The sequence below is a fragment of the Chinchilla lanigera genome, unplaced genomic scaffold, assembly GCF_000276665.1.
Source record: "Chinchilla lanigera isolate Chin_1 unplaced genomic scaffold, ChiLan1.0 scaffold00015, whole genome shotgun sequence".
Classification (NCBI taxonomy): Eukaryota; Metazoa; Chordata; class Mammalia; order Rodentia; family Chinchillidae; genus Chinchilla; species Chinchilla lanigera.
In genome coordinates, this window is record NW_004955416.1 from 9,198,148 (window position 1) to 9,217,225 (window position 19,078).

The 19,078-nt window shown below is 40.1% G+C and overlaps 1 protein-coding gene across 3 annotated transcripts in view; it reads left to right on the forward strand.

Moving 5' to 3' along the window:
- The window catches only part of Snap23 (synaptosomal-associated protein, 23kDa), a 33,981-nt gene that overhangs the window by 7,025 nt on the left and 7,878 nt on the right, over positions 1-19,078 (forward strand). The window contains exons 2-6 of one of the 3 annotated variants that reach the window (XM_013512570.1): positions 610-836; positions 7,436-7,538; positions 8,132-8,173; positions 8,700-8,748; positions 10,805-10,922. In XM_013512570.1, the coding sequence (XP_013368024.1) occupies positions 7,482-7,538; positions 8,132-8,173; positions 8,700-8,748; positions 10,805-10,922 (266 nt within the window). In that variant the 5' untranslated portion in view covers positions 610-836; positions 7,436-7,481. The remainder of the gene's footprint in view (positions 1-609; positions 837-7,435; positions 7,539-8,131; positions 8,174-8,699; positions 8,749-10,804; positions 10,923-19,078) is intronic. The other 2 variants (XM_005381344.2, XM_013512571.1) reach the window with 2 other exon arrangements.

Consider the following 19,078-nt stretch of genomic DNA (forward strand, 5'->3'; position numbering starts at 1 on the left):
TATGAAGTTTAGACTGACTTTGAGCTGACTTTGTAGCCCAGGCTGGTCTTGAACTCACAATGATCCTCTTGCCTCAGCCTCCCGAGTGCTGGGAATACAGGCATGCACCACCATGCCTGGCTTTAACTTATTTTATTGCTGCAACAGAAATAAAACTTTCTGGGAAGTAGCTTTTATCTAAACGAATTTGGAAACTGACACAAATAGGTTAACTTGCCTGTGTGGGTGCCATAGTTTGGATGTGATTTGTACCTCAAAAGTTTCATGTTCTAGAAGCTTGGTCCCCAGTCTGGCTATGTTGAGGTCTGAGTACTTTTTTGGTTCTGTTGTCTGAAATGGGGTCTCACTATGTTGCCCAGGCTCGTCTTCTGGCGCAGGCTATTATGATCCTTCTGCCTCAGCCTCCCAAGTAGGTTGGGGACTACAGACGCACACTATTGTGCCTGGCTTGAGGTGGTGGGACCTTTAGAAGATGGGGATTAGGGGAAGATAATTAGGACATTGGGAACCTTGCCAGTCTCCTGGAGTGAGTTCTCTGAAGGTTGGGTTGTTCTAAGGAGCCCACCCTACACACTTGGATCCTTCTGTATACAGATGCTTTCCTTTCAGTTTTTCTGCCGTGCTCTGACCCTGCCAACTGTGAGCTAAATAAACCCAGCCTCAGACATTTTATCAATAGAAGATGAACTAAGACACAGGCTGTCAGTGCTAGGATGAGTTCATCCTAGTGCTAGATAAACTGCTGGACTTCCGAGGCTGCTACTAACCAATACATTATGCTGACCCAGCGCAAGAACACAATGTACTAAATGATCTCAGCTTATTAGAGTAACAAGGTAAGTAACAGAAAATTTATTGGTTTTTTTAAAAATTTATTTATTTGTTAATTTACTTATTTAGTGATACTTGGGGAACCCAGAGACTTCGTATTGAGCTGCATCCTCAGTCTATGTATGTATGTATGTATGTATATGTATTTGACAAGGTCTCACTAGGTTTCTCTGGCTGGGCTTGACTTTACAGTCCTGCCTCAGCCTCCCAAGTGCTCAGATTACAGGCATGCGTTATCATGTCTGGCCTAAAGTGAAGTGTTTTATAAAATCATTCTTGGCAGGACTTTTGTGGAATTAATGGTGATTTAAAGTTTTTCTTTTTTTTGTTAATTCCTGAATAGGTGTCCAGTTTTATGAACAGAATCATACTGGATCTTCCAAGGACTTTTTTCTGTGTATTCCTTTTCAGTAGCCTTATTTCCGTTTCTAAAATAATAGCTATTTTCAGCCATTTTGTAGAGGAGCCATTGAACCCAGGCCCTCAAGTGTGGTGGTCAAGCACACTACTACTGACCTCAACCCTAGCCCATATTTTCAGGTTTTAAAATACTAGATAGCAATTGAAAACCATGATTATTCAGGACTTTCTGTTGTTTCTTCCTTTAACTTACCATATTTGACTCTGGAAAAGATAAGATTCTGTGAATTTTTTTGTTTTGTTTTGGTTTTTTTTTTTTTTTTTTTTTGGTCTTTTTGAGACAGGGCCTTGCTATGCAGTTCAGGCTGGCCTTGAGCTCACTTTGTAGCCCAGACTGGTCTTGAATTTACAGCAATCCTCCTGCCTCAGCCTCCTGAGTGCTGGGATTACAGATGTGCACCACTACGCCCGGTGAGATTCTGTGATCTTTTAGAAGCCACCTGAAATTTAGACATGAGCCATCCGGTAGGATTGTTCAGATTATTTTGCAATATTCATTGGATCTCGTATGGTCTCATAGTTCTTAAGGAAGTTAGAGTCAACAGTAAACCTATTTACGAGATCATGAGCTAACCCTGGTTTCTTTTCTCTCTCTTTTTTCTTTTCTTTTTTTCCTTTTTTTGGTACCGGGAATCGAACTCAGGACCTTGCACTTGCCAGGCAGGTGCTTATGCCACTGAGCTATATGCCCGGCCCTCGCTCTTTTTTCTTGAGACAGGGTCTTGCTATGTAGTTCAGGCTGGGCTTGAACTCACTGTGTAGCCCAGATTAGTCTCAACTCACAGTCATCTTCCTGCCTTAGCCTCTCGAGTACTGGGATTACAAGTGTGCACCACTATGCCTGGTTAACCCTGGTTTCAGAGTAGATCAGACTGGAAGAATCTGTTCCTACTGACTTAGTCACCCTAGGCAAATTACTTAAACCGAGCCTTAGTTTCCCCATCTATGAAAGCGTATAATGGAGACAGTGATGTATATAACTAGTAACTACACGGCATACAGTAGATATGCTATGAACATTTTTTCCTCCACCCAGGTTTAAAATAGCAAAGAAGCAGTGGCACACACCTATAAGGAGGCTGAGGCAGGAGGATTGCTAGTTGGAGCCCTGCCTTGGCAATTCAGCAAGGCACAGCCTCAAAAACATGTTTTTAAAAAGGGCTGAGGATGTAGCTTAGTGATAGAGTGCCCTGGATTCCATCCCTAGTATGGCAAAAATAAAAAGTAATTAAAAGAAGAAAGTTAAATTAGGAGTCTTGGGATTAACCCCTAGTGAACCATAGTGAGGAAAACAGGGTATAAAAAAAGCATTGAGAAATACTTTGTATTTTCCTTTCAAAGGCACACAGTGTAGTATATTAAGTTTCCAGGACTGTTGAAAAAAATAATACAAATATTTAACCTATTACATTAAATTTGAGAATAATAAATTTAATAGCTTCTTTATGTTAGGTTGTGTTTTGGTTTTCAGCTATGTAGTTCAGGCTGGCCCTGAACTTGCAGTGATCCTCCTGCTCCAGCCTCCCAATTTCTGGGATTACAAGTGTGTGCCACTACACTCACCCTCTACCAGTTCTTTTTCCCGGCATTCTGGGTAGCATTGTCCATAAATAAAAACCTGGTGCCGGGTGTGGTGGTGCATGCCTGTAATCTCAGTGCTCGGGAGCCTGAGGCAGAAGAATCACTGCTGAGAGTTGGAGCCCATGGTAATGGGATACGTAGTAAGACCCTGTCTCAAAAAATACACACATACATACATACATACATACATACCTTCTGGTGATAACAAATATAATAAAGCTGTGTAGCTAATTGTAGGTGACACCGGACACCTGTGAGCAGCTTTGCACAGTCTTGTATGAGTCTGAAGAGTATTGAATCTTGTTTCTCTTTGTCCTTCCCTTACAATTCGACTGTTTTTGTGATTTCCACATACCATGATCATGTGTTTACCACCCCCAGGAATCCAAAGTAGAGACTTCTTCAGCGTCTGTGGTCTAGTGTCTGCATGCCATGTGTGTGAGAACTTCACAGGTTTCCAGACTTGGTTTTGTGTGTCATCTGCTTAAGGAATTAAAAAAAAGAAGTACTGAGCAGATCTGAGTTCACTGAAAGGATGTGTTCTTCAGAATGACCTCACTGCCTTCACAGGAGTGATTCTTCACGTTTACTCCCCAGCTGTCTATAGTTTTCAACTGTATCTGTGGTTTTAGGAGTTTTGTTTTGTTTGATATGTACTCTTGAAGTCTTCAGTTTTCTTTTTCTTTATTTTTTTGAGACAGAGCCTCACTATGTAGTTCCTTTTCTGCTAGGTGTGATAGATGGTGCATACCTGTAATCCCAGCACTCTGGGAGGATGAGGCAGAAGGATCACAAGTTCAATTTCAGCCTGGCAACTTAGTAACTTTGTGAGACCCTATCTCAAAATGAAAAATAAAAAGGGCTGTGAACATAATATAAAGGCCATGGGTTTAATCCCCAGTAGTGAAAAAACCAAAGAAACAAAAACCCCTTCCTTTTCATTGTTGTAAATGTACAAGGTTGGCTAAAGAGGAGCGGTGGCATGAGGTGTGTGATAAAAGCTGAAGTCTCATAAGTGATTAGCAGATTAATAAACTGCATGGTTCTATTTGTGCTTATGTCTAATGCATGAACAGTTGTTAATTCAAGAAAGGCCTTTGTATCTTTTTTTAAACAGACTTTTAAAATTAATCTGGCTTTTAAAATTAATTTAAAAATAAAATAAAATTAATTAAATCTGGCTTTTAAAATTAATTAATTAATTAATTTAGAGACAGATTTTTGGTATGCACTTCAGGCTGGCCTGGAACTTGAAGTAGTGCTCCTGCCTCAACCTCCTGAGTGCTGTATGAGCCACCACATCTGGCCTAGGTCTTTATATGTTGATTACCTATTTCAGTGTATTAATCTTTTGGCCTTTACCACAGATATGAAAGATATAAAGTTAAAATTTGAACTTAAAGACTTTTTTCATGAGCCTTTCTCAAGACTTAAAATCTTAATTAAATGTGTGAGGCCCTGGATTTGAGCCCCTGCACCTCCCCCCCCGCACATACACATTAAACCTTAAAAAATTTAGCTATAATAGATTTGTAAACAGGACTCTAGTTGCAGTGCCTTTGTATTCATTTACAGACATTTCTCATTTAATGGCTGAGTGGTGTTCCTGTGACGAGGTTGTTAATTGAATTGGTAGCTAAATGAGGAATTGGATATAGTATGTACATTACAATATTCAGAACAAAGAAATGGTCAAAGGAAACTCCAATTTGATGACTCTGTTCTTTTTGTATGACTTACATGCATTACTGTAATACATAACAATGTAAAACTATAGTACTGTACTGTACAGTACAATCAGCAAAAATTACAGTGCCCTATAAACAAGGTATGCTGTTCAAAAAAAGACTTGAGGCTCTATAATGAAAATGTACAGAACTGTGCACACACACACAAAAAGATTATAAGTTCTAGCAGCAGGTCATAAGTTTGAAAAGTTGTTACGACAAGTTGTTAAAGAGGAACATCTGTATTTTTGCAATACTGGGATTGAACTGAGGGCCTTGGCAATAAGCTAGATCCCCAGCTGTTTTTGTTTTGGTTTTGTTTTTGTTTTTCTGGTACTGGGAATCGAACTCATGACCTTGTGCTTGCCAGGCAGGCACTTTGCTGCTGAGCTAAATCCCCAGCCCCTGCAGCTGTTTTTATTTTATTTTATTTTTTATTTTGAGACAGGGTCTCACTGGTTGCCAAATTGCCCAAGTTGTGCTCAAACTTGGCATACTACTGCCTCAGCCTCCCAAAGAGTTGGGGTCACAGCCGTGTGCCACCATGCCTGCCTTGCAGTAACTCCAGTGTAATCCATATACTGGAAATGCATGTTTTTTAAAAAAGATTTTATTAAAAGTGATGGCTAATAGTAATTTTATTGAACATGGCTAAAAAGGTTTTGTTGTTATTGGTTCGGTGTTTTGTGCTTTTATGGTGATAGGGTTTGAACCCAAGGCTTCTCACATACTAGGTGAGGGCTGTGTCACTGAACTGCAACCCCCCAGCCCTAATACAAAGGATTTGTGTGTGACCGGCAGGCTGTTCCATATCATTAACATGCAATGGTAGCTTTGGGTCTGTAGTTCTAGTAGTTGTTTGGAGGCTTGGTGATACCATCATGTGTAGCTTTTTAGTAAGAGCCACTTTATTTTGAGAGGATGGGCTGTTTTTATACTTTCTTGTGCACTCTGTAGATACTTTCTGAGTACCTGATGTCAGACCGTGATAGATACTAGAGATGAAAGAAGAGCACATCCCTCCACACCAAGCGTTCAGTCTCGTAATGCCTCCTTGGGTAGCTAGGTTCTGTGCTTATTAGTGAGCAAACTCCATAAGCAGTGTTCTCACCGAGGCACTTTGACATTTTAGGCCTGATCATTCTTTGTTGAAAGGCTTTCACAAAGCAAATGGGGTGTTTAATAGCTTCCCTGGCCTCTACCCACTAGCTTCCAGGAGCATCTTCAACCCAAAGTTGTAACAATAAAATATGTCTCCAGACATTGCTAGGTGCCTGAGAACAAATCTAGAATGTGAACCAGACTTTTATGTGCATTGATGACAAGAAGCTTTGATAAGTAGTTTATAAAAATTTAATACAGAGTTAGCAAATGTAATGAAAAGAACCTAGATCTATACTGCAGCACTTGTTACTGTTTGTGATTTCACATAGTGGCACAGAATAAACCTGACTAAATGTTTTGTTTGTTTGCTTAGTGGTGCTGCGATTTGAACCCAGGGCCTTTGCACTAAGCTGCATCTCAGGCCTTTTTTATGATTGATTGATTGATTGGTTGATTGATTTAGACAGGGATCTCATTATGTAGCCCAGGCTGGCCTTGAATTCACAGCAATCCACTTGCCTCAGCTTGCTGAGTGCTGGGATTACAGACGTGCACCACCACAAGGCACTACCCTGTCCCCAAAGTAGCATGGCCCCCTTGGGGTCCCATACAGGATTTTCCAGTGGGTGTGATGAGGGGGAGCCAATAATGGGAGCTGGAGGAGGAGGAGGGGCCAGGGAGTCAGTGCCTGAAGTCCCACCTGACCGTCAGTACATGCTGCAACCACACGACCTCATCACAGCAGTGCCGCATGGCCCAGGCACCTGCCTGCACCCGGTTATTGCATTAAGAAAGTGCTGTTTCATCAGCTGACAACACAGTTCTAAGAATATCTTAGTTCCAGGAATATATTATTTTCTAAAAGCAAAACAGTAAACCACTTTCTCTGGAACTCTGAAAAAGAAAGTGATTCCAGTGTTTTTCATTCGCGTGATTTTGAATTACTTTACTTTGAAATGGACTTGCTGGGTGTGCTGGTGCATGCCTGTCCCAGCACTGGGGAGGCTGAGGCAGGAGGATCCTTGTGAGTTCGAGGCCAGCCTGAACTATAAAGTGAGCTCAAGGCCAGCCTAGCGAGACCCTGTCTCAAAAAGAAAGAAAGAAAGGAAAGAAAGGAAAGAAAGGAAAGAAAAGAAAGAAATGGACTTGCTTGGACTTTCGTTTTGTTTTGTGGCAGTACTAGTGATTGAACCCAAGGCTTCACGCCCTTTTTAAATTTTATATTTAACCTGGCAAGCACAAGGTCCCAAGTTTGATTTCCGGTACCAAAAAGAAAAAGATAGAATAATTTTTTATTTAAAATTTAAATACTAAAATTGACCAGGATGGCTTTAAACTTGAGCTCCTCTTGCCTCAGTCAGTCCTCCCAAGGATTACAGTGGTGCACACCTGTAATCCTCCCAAGTAGCTGGGCTTACAGGTGTGCACCACTGCCTCCAGCTGACTTCTTCACTTCATTGCTTAACCTTGTTCAGACAACATATGAAAAACATAGAGCTGAGAATTTACTTTGTCTCTCTCAGAGCTTGTTTTCCAGTGATGCTTGGTTTCTCAAGTAGTGGGATTACTTTTCCACTGAAAAGGGTATCTCACCTTTAGTACTAATTAACCTTAAATATCCTTTTATCCTCTCTTAGCTTAATTCCTTACCTGCGGGGTATGTGTATGTGTGTTGGTAACTAGATCAGATCTTCGTCCTGTTTGCCTGATAATTACCCAAATTCCATACCTGTATACTCTGTTCAAACTTTTGTGCATCCTTATTCTTATAGAATATCTACATTTCCACCACTGTGCCTTGTAGAATTTTGATTCATCATGGATCATCTGTCACCCGAAGATATTCAGCTGAGGGCTAACCAGCTTACTGATGAGGTAAAGCAAAATAATAATGATTCTGTCTCAGTTTTCACAGTAGAGAAGTGACAGGGCCTTCCTAGAACTCATTTTAGCCTCTTCCTGATCCTTTTATATCAAAGAACACATTTATCCTATAGTACCATCACTACCTTTTTCTTTCTAACTCACAAAAAAATTGCATAAGTGAAAGTGATTCATAATTTTTTTTCTTTTTAGGTAGTCATTTCTAAACAGTTTCATTTTTTTTGCATTATGGGGATTGAACTCACGACCTTGCGCTTGCCAGGCAGGCGCTTACGCCACTGAGCTATATCCCCAGCCCCTCTAAAACAGTTACTTGCAACAAAGATACTCTAAGCTTTTGTTTCCTAATATCTGTGTAATATACTTAGATTTCTGCCAATATTAAATTTTTATGTTCTTTATTAACCCTACCATCTAAATTATTCTCTTAAAGAGCATCTGGTAGGAAGATCAACTTTGTTTTATTTTAAAGAGAAGAATGGCCTAACAGCTTTTAAAATTAGAGTAGCATCATAAATGTAGACTGTGATCTATGTTTTTGTTTGTTTTCATATTTTTGAATATTAAAACTGTTTTTTTCTTAGTCTCTGGAGAGTACAAGGAAAATCCTGGATTTAGCCATTCAGGTAAGAAGTGGTTTTTGTCTATTTGTTTGTTTATTTTTTTGGTCTTTTTGAGACAGGGTTTCACTATGTAGTTCAGGCTGGAGTTGAACTTACTTTGTAGCCCAGGCTGGCCTTGGCTTCCCCAAAGCTGAGATTACAGGCGTGTGCCACCATGCCCAGCCAAGAAGTGTACAGTTATTGCATTAAATACAGAAACTTATAGGTAGGATTTTAATTGCATGAACTGGAGTTGGTGTTAAAGGGTATCATGTCAGTACACCTTATTATCTGAAAGCAGAAGTTGCTGAAATTAAGTCATACACTAATGGGCCTTTTCTGTTTTTTCCCTTTGACAGTATTGGAGTATGACAGGGAAGTTGACTTCATCATGACTTTGTGACTTAATTGTTTTGGGGAATTAATATATTAAAGTACATTGGCTTAAGACTTGTTTCTAAATGATTCCATTTGTCAGTCTACGTAGGTTTGGTTTCTGTTATTGTGGGTTTGTTTTGTTGTATCATCAGCTTTCCTCCTCTTTTTTTAGTCTCAGGATGCAGGAATCAAGACTATCACTATGCTGGATGAACAAGGGGGTGAGTTGAAATAATTGGTAGAAACTTTTTGACGTACAGTGCCAGAAAACCCTGTCAAATCCCCTACTTATAAATTTGGGGGTACCTTCTTTTTGTAAGATAAGAGGGATATGTTTCTTTCCTCTGATTTGAATTATACCACTTTTCTTGCTGGTTTGGGATAGGAGGCAACAGTGCCCAGATGTCTGTTAGATACGTGTTAGGCCAGCATGATGTATTGGAGGCACTGGTTATGAAGATTAGATGTGACGATATTGCATCATCTTCAGCAATCAAAGTTAAGTCCTAAAGCAAATCTAAATTCTGAAGGGTTTAGAAATATTCAATTTGGGCCAAGCATGGTAGTGCATGCCTATAATCCCATTCTTGGGAGGCTAAGGCAGAAAGATTGTCATGAGTTCGAGGCTAGCCTGGGCTGCATAGTGAGTTTAAGGCCAGCCTGTACTACATAGCAAGACCCTATCTCAAAAATCAAAATAAGGATCTAGGTGTGGTGGCACATGCCTGTTATCCCAGCATTCAAGAGGCTGAGCCAGGAGGATCATCATGAGTGCAATGCCAACCTAGGCTACATAGTGAGTTCAAGGCTACTCTGAACTGTACAGTGAGACCCTGTCTCAAAAATCCAAAAATAAGTAAATAATAAAAAGAAAAAGAAAAAAATACAGTGATTCCCTCACCTATTGCACAAGATACGTTCCAGAGACTCCCACCATAGGTAAAAATATGTGAAGTGGGGGCGTTACGTTTATTTATATATATTTTAAGGCTTTATAAACCCTTTCCACACTCTATAAACCTTTCCAACTTTCTTATTAACCTTTCCTACACTCTTATAAACACTTCATATGCTCTTAAACACTTTCTACACCCTTAAACCTATGTAATTTTAACAACATGTAAAATTCGATATGGGTACTTGATGTAAAGTGGACAAGGAGAGATGCTGAACTATGGGCATAGTGTGGGAGAGCAAATAGACTGATGCTACTGTCACCGAGCCAATCAGTGGCCAGGATAGAGAACACAGTGCTGTGGTTGGTTGCCTTCCATTCCATCAGCCAATAGTGTGCCATGTATAATCTCACGTTGACAAACTTGTGCAAGCGGTGGTGGTGTACTGCATTTCCATTGTGTACACTATGGTTTTCATCCGCTGATGAAATACATACTGTATTTTATTTTGATTTGATATTCTTTTAATGTGTTTGAATTAACATTTTTATATTGTTTTAAATTTTTTAGGCAAAAAAATTAAAATAATAAATATTTTTATTTATTATTTTGTATACTGCAAAATCCCGCAATATAGTGAAAACTTCATGATACAGAATTAGATATTTTTTTTAAAAAACCCATGATAACAATGAAGCTACAATAAGTGAACTGCAGTATAGTGAGGGATGACTGAGTATTCAATCTAAGTTGGCCATAAGTAATGTGATCCAGTTTTTATTAGTCTTGTGACAGTCCTCAGGTTTTGAGCCCATTAAGTGATAGAAATACTGGCATTTGGTCTGGTCAAAGTATACTTAACTTGGTTGCAAGAGTACCTCTGAGCCATCCTCCTAAGCTCATCCTTCTGCTCCTCTCCTCTCCTCCCTCCTTTCTCTTCCCCTCCACTCCCTTTCCCTCTCCTCTTACCTTCTCTGTCTCTCTCTTCCTTTTTTTTTTTTGGAGACAGAGTCTCACCATGTAGTTCATGCTGACCTTGAACTCACTGTATAGTCCAAGCTGGCCTTGAACTTGTGATCCTCCTGCTTTAGCCTCCTAAGTGCTAGGATTGCAGGTGTGCACCACTACACCCAGTACAAATTTCTTTAGAATAAATCTTTCTATAGTAAGGGCTAAATCAGGATCGCAAGATTAGTTCAGTTACAGGATCAGTATGTGAAAGATTCTTTCACGTTGAATGGTTTGTAATATCTTCTGACACTGGTATATTCAGTATGGCAGGGTAGATTTAAGGTTACAGTTTGCAGCTTTATAATAATAGGACATTTTTGTTGAGATTGTGAATGTAACACAAAACTTAACTGCCACAACTCATTCTTAGAACAACTAAACCGCATAGAAGAAGGCATGGACCAGATAAATAAAGACATGAGAGAGACAGAGAAGACTTTAACAGAACTCAACAAGTGCTGTGGGCTTTGTGTCTGTCCATGTAACAGGTGAGTTGATAAACCAAGACCTTTTGAAAGAAAGAGAAGGGAGGGAGAATGGATGGATGGATGGATGGATGGATGGATGGATGGATGGATGGATGATGGATGGATAGCTATGCCTACCTTCTGACCCACAGGCTCCTTCACCAAATAAGGTCAGAAATATGATTAGACCTAAATGAGGAACTTTGATATAGACATATTTAAGGTATTTTCCCCTTAATTTGGCATGGTAGTGCATGCCTATAATCTTAGCACTCTGAGAGGATGAGGCAGGAGGATCAAACGTTTGAGCCCAGCCTAATAAATTTAGCAGTTTAGGAAATCCTCTTTCAGAAAAAAAGAAAAAAAAAAAAAAAATAGGGCTAGGGATGTAGCTCAGTGCAAAGGCCCTGGGTACAGTTACCAATACCATGAAAAAAAGTGCTCAGCCTAGGTTGGTGGTGCATGCCTATAATCCCAGCACTCTGAGAGACTGAAGCAGGAGGACTACAAGTTTGAGCTCAGCCTGGGCTAGTTAGCAACTTAGCAAGACCTTATGTCAACATAAATGAAATAAAGAAAAAAAAAAAGCTGGAGATGCAGTTCAATGGGAAGGTTCACATTCAGTATGGGGGACCAAAAAAAGTTCTCCTTCAGGAAGATCAAGCTTTTCATGTAAATAGAATCATTCACAGAAAACTATGCCTTAAATTTGACCAGGCTTGCCCAGGACGAAGTCCCAATTTTAATTTGGACATGGAACAGTTGAGAAATGTATACATCTGGATGTTATGGAATAGGATGGAGTTAGTGTTTTGGTTACTTTTCTCTCATTGGTGAGACAAAATACCTAATGCCCAAAATTAAGGAAGGAAAGGTTTATTTAGCTCAGTTTGTAGAGATTTCTGTCCACACTCAGCTGGCTCAACGTTGAGTGGCACATGGCAGCGGGCAACCGTTCATGGTGGCAGAAAACAGCAAAAGCAACAAAAGCAAGAAGGGAGGAACAGCAGCAGAGAGCAAGCCTCTTTCCCTCCCTTACATTGTATGCAGGCTGCCCACTCTAGGGTGAGTGTAGCACACACACCCATAATCCCAGCATTGACCATGAGTCGATCAAAAACTCTAGAAGCCCACCCTATGACTGCATGAGGCTTTGGGGGGACATCCAGACACAAAGTATAACAGTTAGTGTTTTTTACTTTAAAACAAGGAGTATTAACACTGTGGCAGGAGTATTCTGCCAGGGCATATGAGAGATGGCCAAGGAAGTGAAGGACTTGGGCACTATCTTTAAAAGACTTGTCATGTGCTTGGATATGTGAGAAAGAATGGCAAAAGACACGTAAATGTGGTGTTAGATCATGTGATACTGACTAAGGTGCGGAACTGGTAAAAGTCAGGTTAGAGAACATCTCAAGGAGGCAGGACATGAGCTGGGCTTCAAGTGAACATGGAGGAAGAGGGGATCTAGGGAATAAAAGCTCAGTGGGAGGCAATGGGTGCAGTCCCCAGGAACTGAGCAACAACAACAAAAAAGAAAAAAATGGGAGGTGGAGGACATTCCTTGGGAGATATTCAGAGTAAACAAACAGTGAAGAAGAGCTTGACCCAACTAAGCTACATGATTCATGTAGAAGAGGAGTGGAAAATAAGCAGGTAGTGGAAGAAACCAAATTGAGCTGTGTGACCTTATCCCATGATCGTGCTAGTTAAAAACCTTTTGTAATGTAGGGTGAGACTCATGAGGTAAGACTTGATCAGCGAGTTAGCAAAGAAAGTGTAAGTGAAGGAGAATTCATAAGCAGTATAAGAGGAAACTGACTGCATATGCAATATAAGAGGGAAGAATCAAAGGCAGCTGGAGATTTGGAATGTAGTAAACTGAGATGAAAGGTTTTCAAGATGTTGGTGTATACTGTATGAGATTATGCTTGACACAAAGGAATTCACTCTTTTTAATTAATCTGTTATGGGTATTTACATTCTCTACTTATCTATGGGTAAACTGTATATGTTCAGACAAAAATGAAATTTGGACTGAGGGAGTTAACCATTATGTTCTCTTCTGTTAGAAGGAGTTCATCTGTGTTTTTTTTTAAAAATCATTAACAAAACAATTTTGAACTTTACTCTTAGTTGAAATGACAGTGTTTGGAGACTGAGCGACTATACTTACTGCTGAAAGGGTTGTTTTTGAAGAGCTTCCTAAGCATCAGCACTTGCATAGAGTTGTCCCAAGTGGTCTGGTAAATGAAGAGTGCCACTCAAGGGTCTATAACTCTCAGCATTTCTCTCCTCAAAGGAGTTAGGAATGGGAATGCTTTTGTTAAACTGTTGTAGTTTCAGATTAATGTTTTCAAGTGACAACATTTTCTGTGCCATTTCTATTAGATAAATAGAGTTAAGTTGCTTGCTAGTCAGCTTTAGATTTTGTTTTGGCCATGAGGAATTAAGATTTGACAGTGTTCTTTCTAGCCTGGTCCATTGGCTTTCTCTTTTAATACAGGTAGCTTGATCTGTTTAGACCTTAGTTGACTCTCTGAAAATCCATATTTTAATAGCTGTGATTTATCAGTCAAGGTTTATTCAAGTTACACAGTCAGCTAACAAGTTATAAGTGCAGCGCTTTTGTTTGGTTTTGGTTTTTTGAGACAGAGTCGTGCTGTGTAGTTCAGGCTGGCCTTGAAGTCACTATGTATTCCAGGCTGGCCTCAAACTCATGGCTGTAAGGAATGGCGTGAGTCAGAGACCAGCAGGGACCACCAGGTTTGCAGGCAACATGACGTGCAATTTATTGTGCCTGGGTGTAGGCAGACAGTGTGTGAAAAGGCTGTCTGGTAGAGGGTACAGAGAAAATCAGAGCCTTTTTTTTATAGGTCTTAGACAAAGGGGATCAAGTGGGTAGCTCAGGCAAGGTATCTGGTAAGGGGGTCAGGGTCTTAGGGTGAGATCTGAGCAAACACCCTTGGTCAAAGTTCTCCAGATGTGCGGTGGCTCAGTGGTCAAAGTCCTCAGGGCATTTGATGTAAGTATATGGATGTCCTCAGATGTCCTGGCACATGGCAGATTTCATGCCCCACTTTTGCTCTTTTTATGGCATCCTGTGTTTGCCAAGGGCAACAGCACTGGTGCTGAGCTGAGCTTTCTCTGAGAACAATGCCACCACTGACAAATAGGTTGGGAAAAGTCATGGGAAAGTCATGCCTGAGTGGAGCCTACATTGGCAATGCTCCTGCTTCAGCCTCCTGAGCATTGGGATTACAGGTGTGTGCCACCATGCCTAGCAAATGCCTAGACTATATGCTTCGAACTCTTAGCTGTGTTTTGCAAATGTGTTATGCCTTTCTCCTGTGTTCCATGTTCCCTCTGGGAAGAGTGAGGGTGTGAAAGTGTATCAGTTTCTTAGAGATGCTGTGCTGGGGGAAGAGCAAGAAGGAAGAAGTCCTCTGTCGAGTCTAGAGCAGGATCAGCTATCAGTCATGGATTGATGAAGAGCAATGAATCCTAAGATGGTCGCAGATACAGAAGTGTGGAAATGGAGCTGCGGCAGCAGTATTTTCTTTCTCTAGTGCTTCTCAGTCAAGCAGAGGCAAGCTGTTCTCGGACACAGGTGGGAGAGGAGGTAGACTGTGGTCGTGAAGCAGTCTACAGCCTCTGCCCGCAGTAGCACCTTGTCTTAGTGGATCCAGAGAAGGCACTTCTTAACTGAGCCAATCAAGGGGCTGCTGTCACAGCAGTTGCATCCTAAAAAGGGGAGACGAATGTTCCAGCTTAATGATACCTAATTTCAATAGCCTTTCTTTGACCTACTTTTTTTGTTTTTTAGAGACAGGACCTTGCTATGTAGTTCATGTTGCCCTTGAGCTCACTATGTAGGCTAAGCTGGCCTCAAACTCATGGTGATCCTCCTGCTTCAGCCTCCCAAGTGCTAGGATTACAGAACTGGTAGTAGTAACAACATAGGTCCCTAATCTGTGTATCTGTTTCTTTTTCTTTGCTTTTTTTTCTTTCTTTTCTTTTCTTTTCTTTTTTCTATTCTCTTCTCTTTTCCTTCCTTCCTTCCTTCCTTCCTTCCTTCCTTCCTTCCTTCCTTCCTTCCTTCCTTCCCTTCCTTCCTTCCTTTTCTTCCTTCCTTCCTTCTCTCTCTCTCTCTCTCTCTTTCTTTCTAGTACTGGAGAATGAACCTGGATCTTCACTGTGAGCTATACCTCTATGCCTTTTTTGTGTAATAGGATAGGGTCTTTCTAAGTCACTGCCCCGGCATGGCGGTACACGCCTGTAATCCCAGCCTTCGGGAGGCAGAGGCAGGAGGATTGCTGCAAGTTTGAGGCCAGCCTGGGCTACAAAGTGAACCATATAGTAAAACCTTGTTTTTTTGTTTTTTGTTTTTTGTTTAAAAAAGTCACTAAATTTCCCAGGCTGGGCTTGAATTTGAAATCCTGTTTTAGCTTCCCAAAGTGCTGGGACTATAGGTATACATCCATGTGTGTGTCTCTCCTTCCTCTCTCTTATTTTCTTTCTTTTTTTTTTGAGACAGGGTCTCGCTATGCAGTTCAGGCTGGTCTTGAGCTCACTTTGTAGCCCAGGCTAGTCTCAAGCTCATAACAATCCTCCTGCCTCAGCCTCCCAAGTGCTGGGATTATAGGCGTATACTACCATGCCTGGCTCTCTTATTTTCATTTTTAAAAATTTGTGTTTGAGACAAGGTCTCACTATGTAGTCCATGCTGGCCTTGAACTCACTGTGTAGCCCAGGCTGGTCTCAAATTCATGGTTTACCTTAGCCTCCCAAGTGTTGGTATTACAGGTGTGCGTTACCATGCCTGGCTCATGTAAAATTTTTATTAGTCCATTTTTATTAGTCCATAGTGATTCCAGTCCTCATGGAGAGTTGGCACGTGTATGTATCACAACTTAATTCTTTTTACTTCGCCTCACCCTCTCCTCCCTCGCTCCTCCCCTCATTGCTTCTCTTTTGGATTCACATGTAATTGTTGTGAGGTCTCTTCAACAGAGTCACTGAAGCCATGTTAGCAAATCTTTTTATTTAAGACATAGAAATAGCTTAATTTAGAAAGAAAATTTAACTGCAGCTGATTTTTTTCTAAAGAACTAGTAGAATTTAATAACAAACTACCAGGATTGAAGTTTAAAATTATACATAAATGCTACTGTATCTGATGCTGGAGGATCCCAAATTTGAGCCCAGGCTGGGGATTTAACTCAGTGGCACAGCGCCTGCCTGGCAAGCACAAGGTCGTGAGTTCGATTCCTGATACCGGAAAAAAAAACCAAACAAACCAAATTTGAGGCTAGACTGAGCAATTTAGTGACTTAGTAAGACCTTGTGTCAAAATAAAAAATAAAGGATTATGAACCAGGTGTGATGGTGCGTGCCCCTCAGGAGGCTGAGGCAGGAGGTTCACTGAGTTTGGGACTGGGCCCTGTTTCAAAGGGGTGGGGGTGAATGTAGTTCAGTGAGAAGATCCTGGGCTCAATCCCTGTACCACAAAAAGAAGAAAGAAAACATGTGTTAGCTTGCTACATTTAAATTCTAAAAGTAAAACACCACAAATCCTTTTTTTAAGTCTTACATGAATTGTTGTTTATTTTTATGTATTTTTTGCTTTTTTCCCCCTAACCATATGTCTGTATTTTCTCCTTTTTTGTTTTGGTTGTTGTTGTGTTGAGCGTTGAACCCAGGGCTCTCACACGTACCATTGAGCTATATCCCAAGCCCTTTTTTTGTTGTTGTCATTTTGAGACAGAGTCTCACTAAATTGTCCAGGCTGGCGTCAGACTTGCAATTCTCCTGCCTCAGACTCTCGAAGAGGCAGACTGGAACGTGTCAGAGTAGTAAACTGCTCGATGTCTCAGTTAACCATTCTTAGTAAGATGTTGTTCTGTCCTAAGTTGCATCTCTTACATTAACGATAAAGTCTATTAACATTGAGCTGGACATAGTAGCACAAGCCTATAGTCCCAGTACTTAGAGGCTGAGGCAGGAGGATTGCAAAATTGAGGCCAGCTGGGACAACTTAGCAACTCCATGTCTCAAATTGAAAAAAGTGTTTGGGGTATGGCTCAGTGTTAGAATGCAGGCTTGGGTTCACTATCTAGCTTGCAGGAAAAAAAAAAGTCTAACATAATGACATGTAATTTGAAGCAAGATGAGTATTTCTAAATGATTTGAAATGAAGTTCAAAACTGTATTACAGGTTTTCTACTGTTCTAATCTTTGGTCATGTTGGGATGTAAAATTTCAGCCATGCATGATTAAAATAAATACTGAGTTATATTTCATTTGACAATAAGTGCTTCCTCTGACCTACTTACTGAAAATACAAAGGTATGAGTAAGGTATACCTGTGGCCCTGTGTGTTTGTTTATAATTACTTTATGTTTTTATGCCTCAATGGTATGTGACATGTATTCAATAAATACTTGTGAATTGACTGTTCTTGAAAAACTTGTTGGCTGGTGAGAAAGTTAGACGTAAAAAAAGATTTTAAAAAATTACAGTGCAAATAAAATATGTAATAGTAATTAAGAGAAATCTGTATTCCCTAGGGAGTGAATGTCACCATTAGTATTTGCCTTTTCTCCTAATTTTTATAATTTTAAGAAATGATATCACTTGAACATTTTAAGGAAAAATGAAGTGTACTTTGGTTTAAATAGTTCTCTTGTTTTCTTTTTATCCAGACTCTCAGATGTAGGTTGTTTCTGGGAAACCAGGCAGGAATTGGAATGTGTTATGTTTTTAAACCTGCTTCTGTTCTGTTTGACTGGCATTTACTGTTTTCTGTGTTTCATTCTCTCACCTAATCTCTTCCTTTCTAATCTGCTTACTAAAATGAAGATTTAACATCAGAAGCCGGGCTCAGTTACTGATGAAAGGGAACTTTAAGATGCAGTTGTGGCGCAGTGTGGGCTGCTAACCTGCTCTTTCAAGGTGATGCTTTAATGGCTTTGCTGTGCATGTGCATGGTTTTGTGAGTGGTGGAGACTGTCTGCAACTGTGCTGTGCTGTGCTGTGCTATGTAAAGTGAATTTGTTCTCTGGGGATGCTGACAAAAGGGGGACTTGATGAAAGAATCTTGGTATATAAAAACTCCCTTTGGCCAATGGCTCCACTAAAGTGTTTTGGTAGATGACATTAATGTTACCAAAATAAAAACACTTCTCAAGGTTCCTAAATTTAAAATAGGTTGGTCTACTTCTGCAGTCTAGTTCTTGTCAAAAGTAAAGAAATTCAGGCTAAATGCCTGTCTCTCAATAGGAGCTTGATTTCTGGTTCCTGAATCAAGATTTTCTTTCTTAAAGTGTTGCTTCTAATGATTGAAATTCTCCATGATTTAGAGCACTACCAAATGAAGACAATCTAATTGTCTACCAATTGACAATCTAGTCATCCTAAATCCTATTTAGAATAAGGTGGGATATAAATTTTAAATATTGTCATATGTAATATCTTCTCTTTTAAAATAAATATTCCCAAGCTGGGCATACTCGGGAGGCTGAGGCAGGAGGATCGTTGCAAGTTCGAGCCCAACCTGGGCTACAAAGTGAGCTTAAGGCCAGCCTGAACTGCATAGAGAGACCCTGTCTCAAAAAAAGACAACAAGAACAGAAAAGATTCCCACCAGGCATAGTGGTGCACGTCTATAATCCCAGCACTTGGGAGGCAGAGGCAGGGGTATTGCCTCGAGTTCTAAGGCCAGCCTCGGCTACATAGTGACCTCAAGGCCTCCCTCCCTCTCATATGATAATTCATATGTGTATAATCCCCTTTTTATGTATGTGAATTACATAGAGAGCCTGTCTCAAAAATAAATAAATTACATAAAAGTAGATTCCTTTCCCTACACGTTATAATTTGTTCCATAATTCTTATTATATCACATCATAGCTTGCTATGATTTTGTGTTCAATTAATACAGAGCTAACTATTCTTAATTTTTTCATGAGAGTAAACTCTTTAGTTACTTTAATGTATACTGTAATGTCTCCTTGATTTTTTTTTTTCCCTCCTTGGTTTTGGATCTTTATGAGAATTATAAAAGACTGTGATTAAATGTAAAAAAATGAAGTATCTGAATGTACCTTTTATTTTCTGCCTTTTTTTCCTTTCCTATTATTCAATCATCTAACACTCTGATCTCTCTCTCCCCCCAT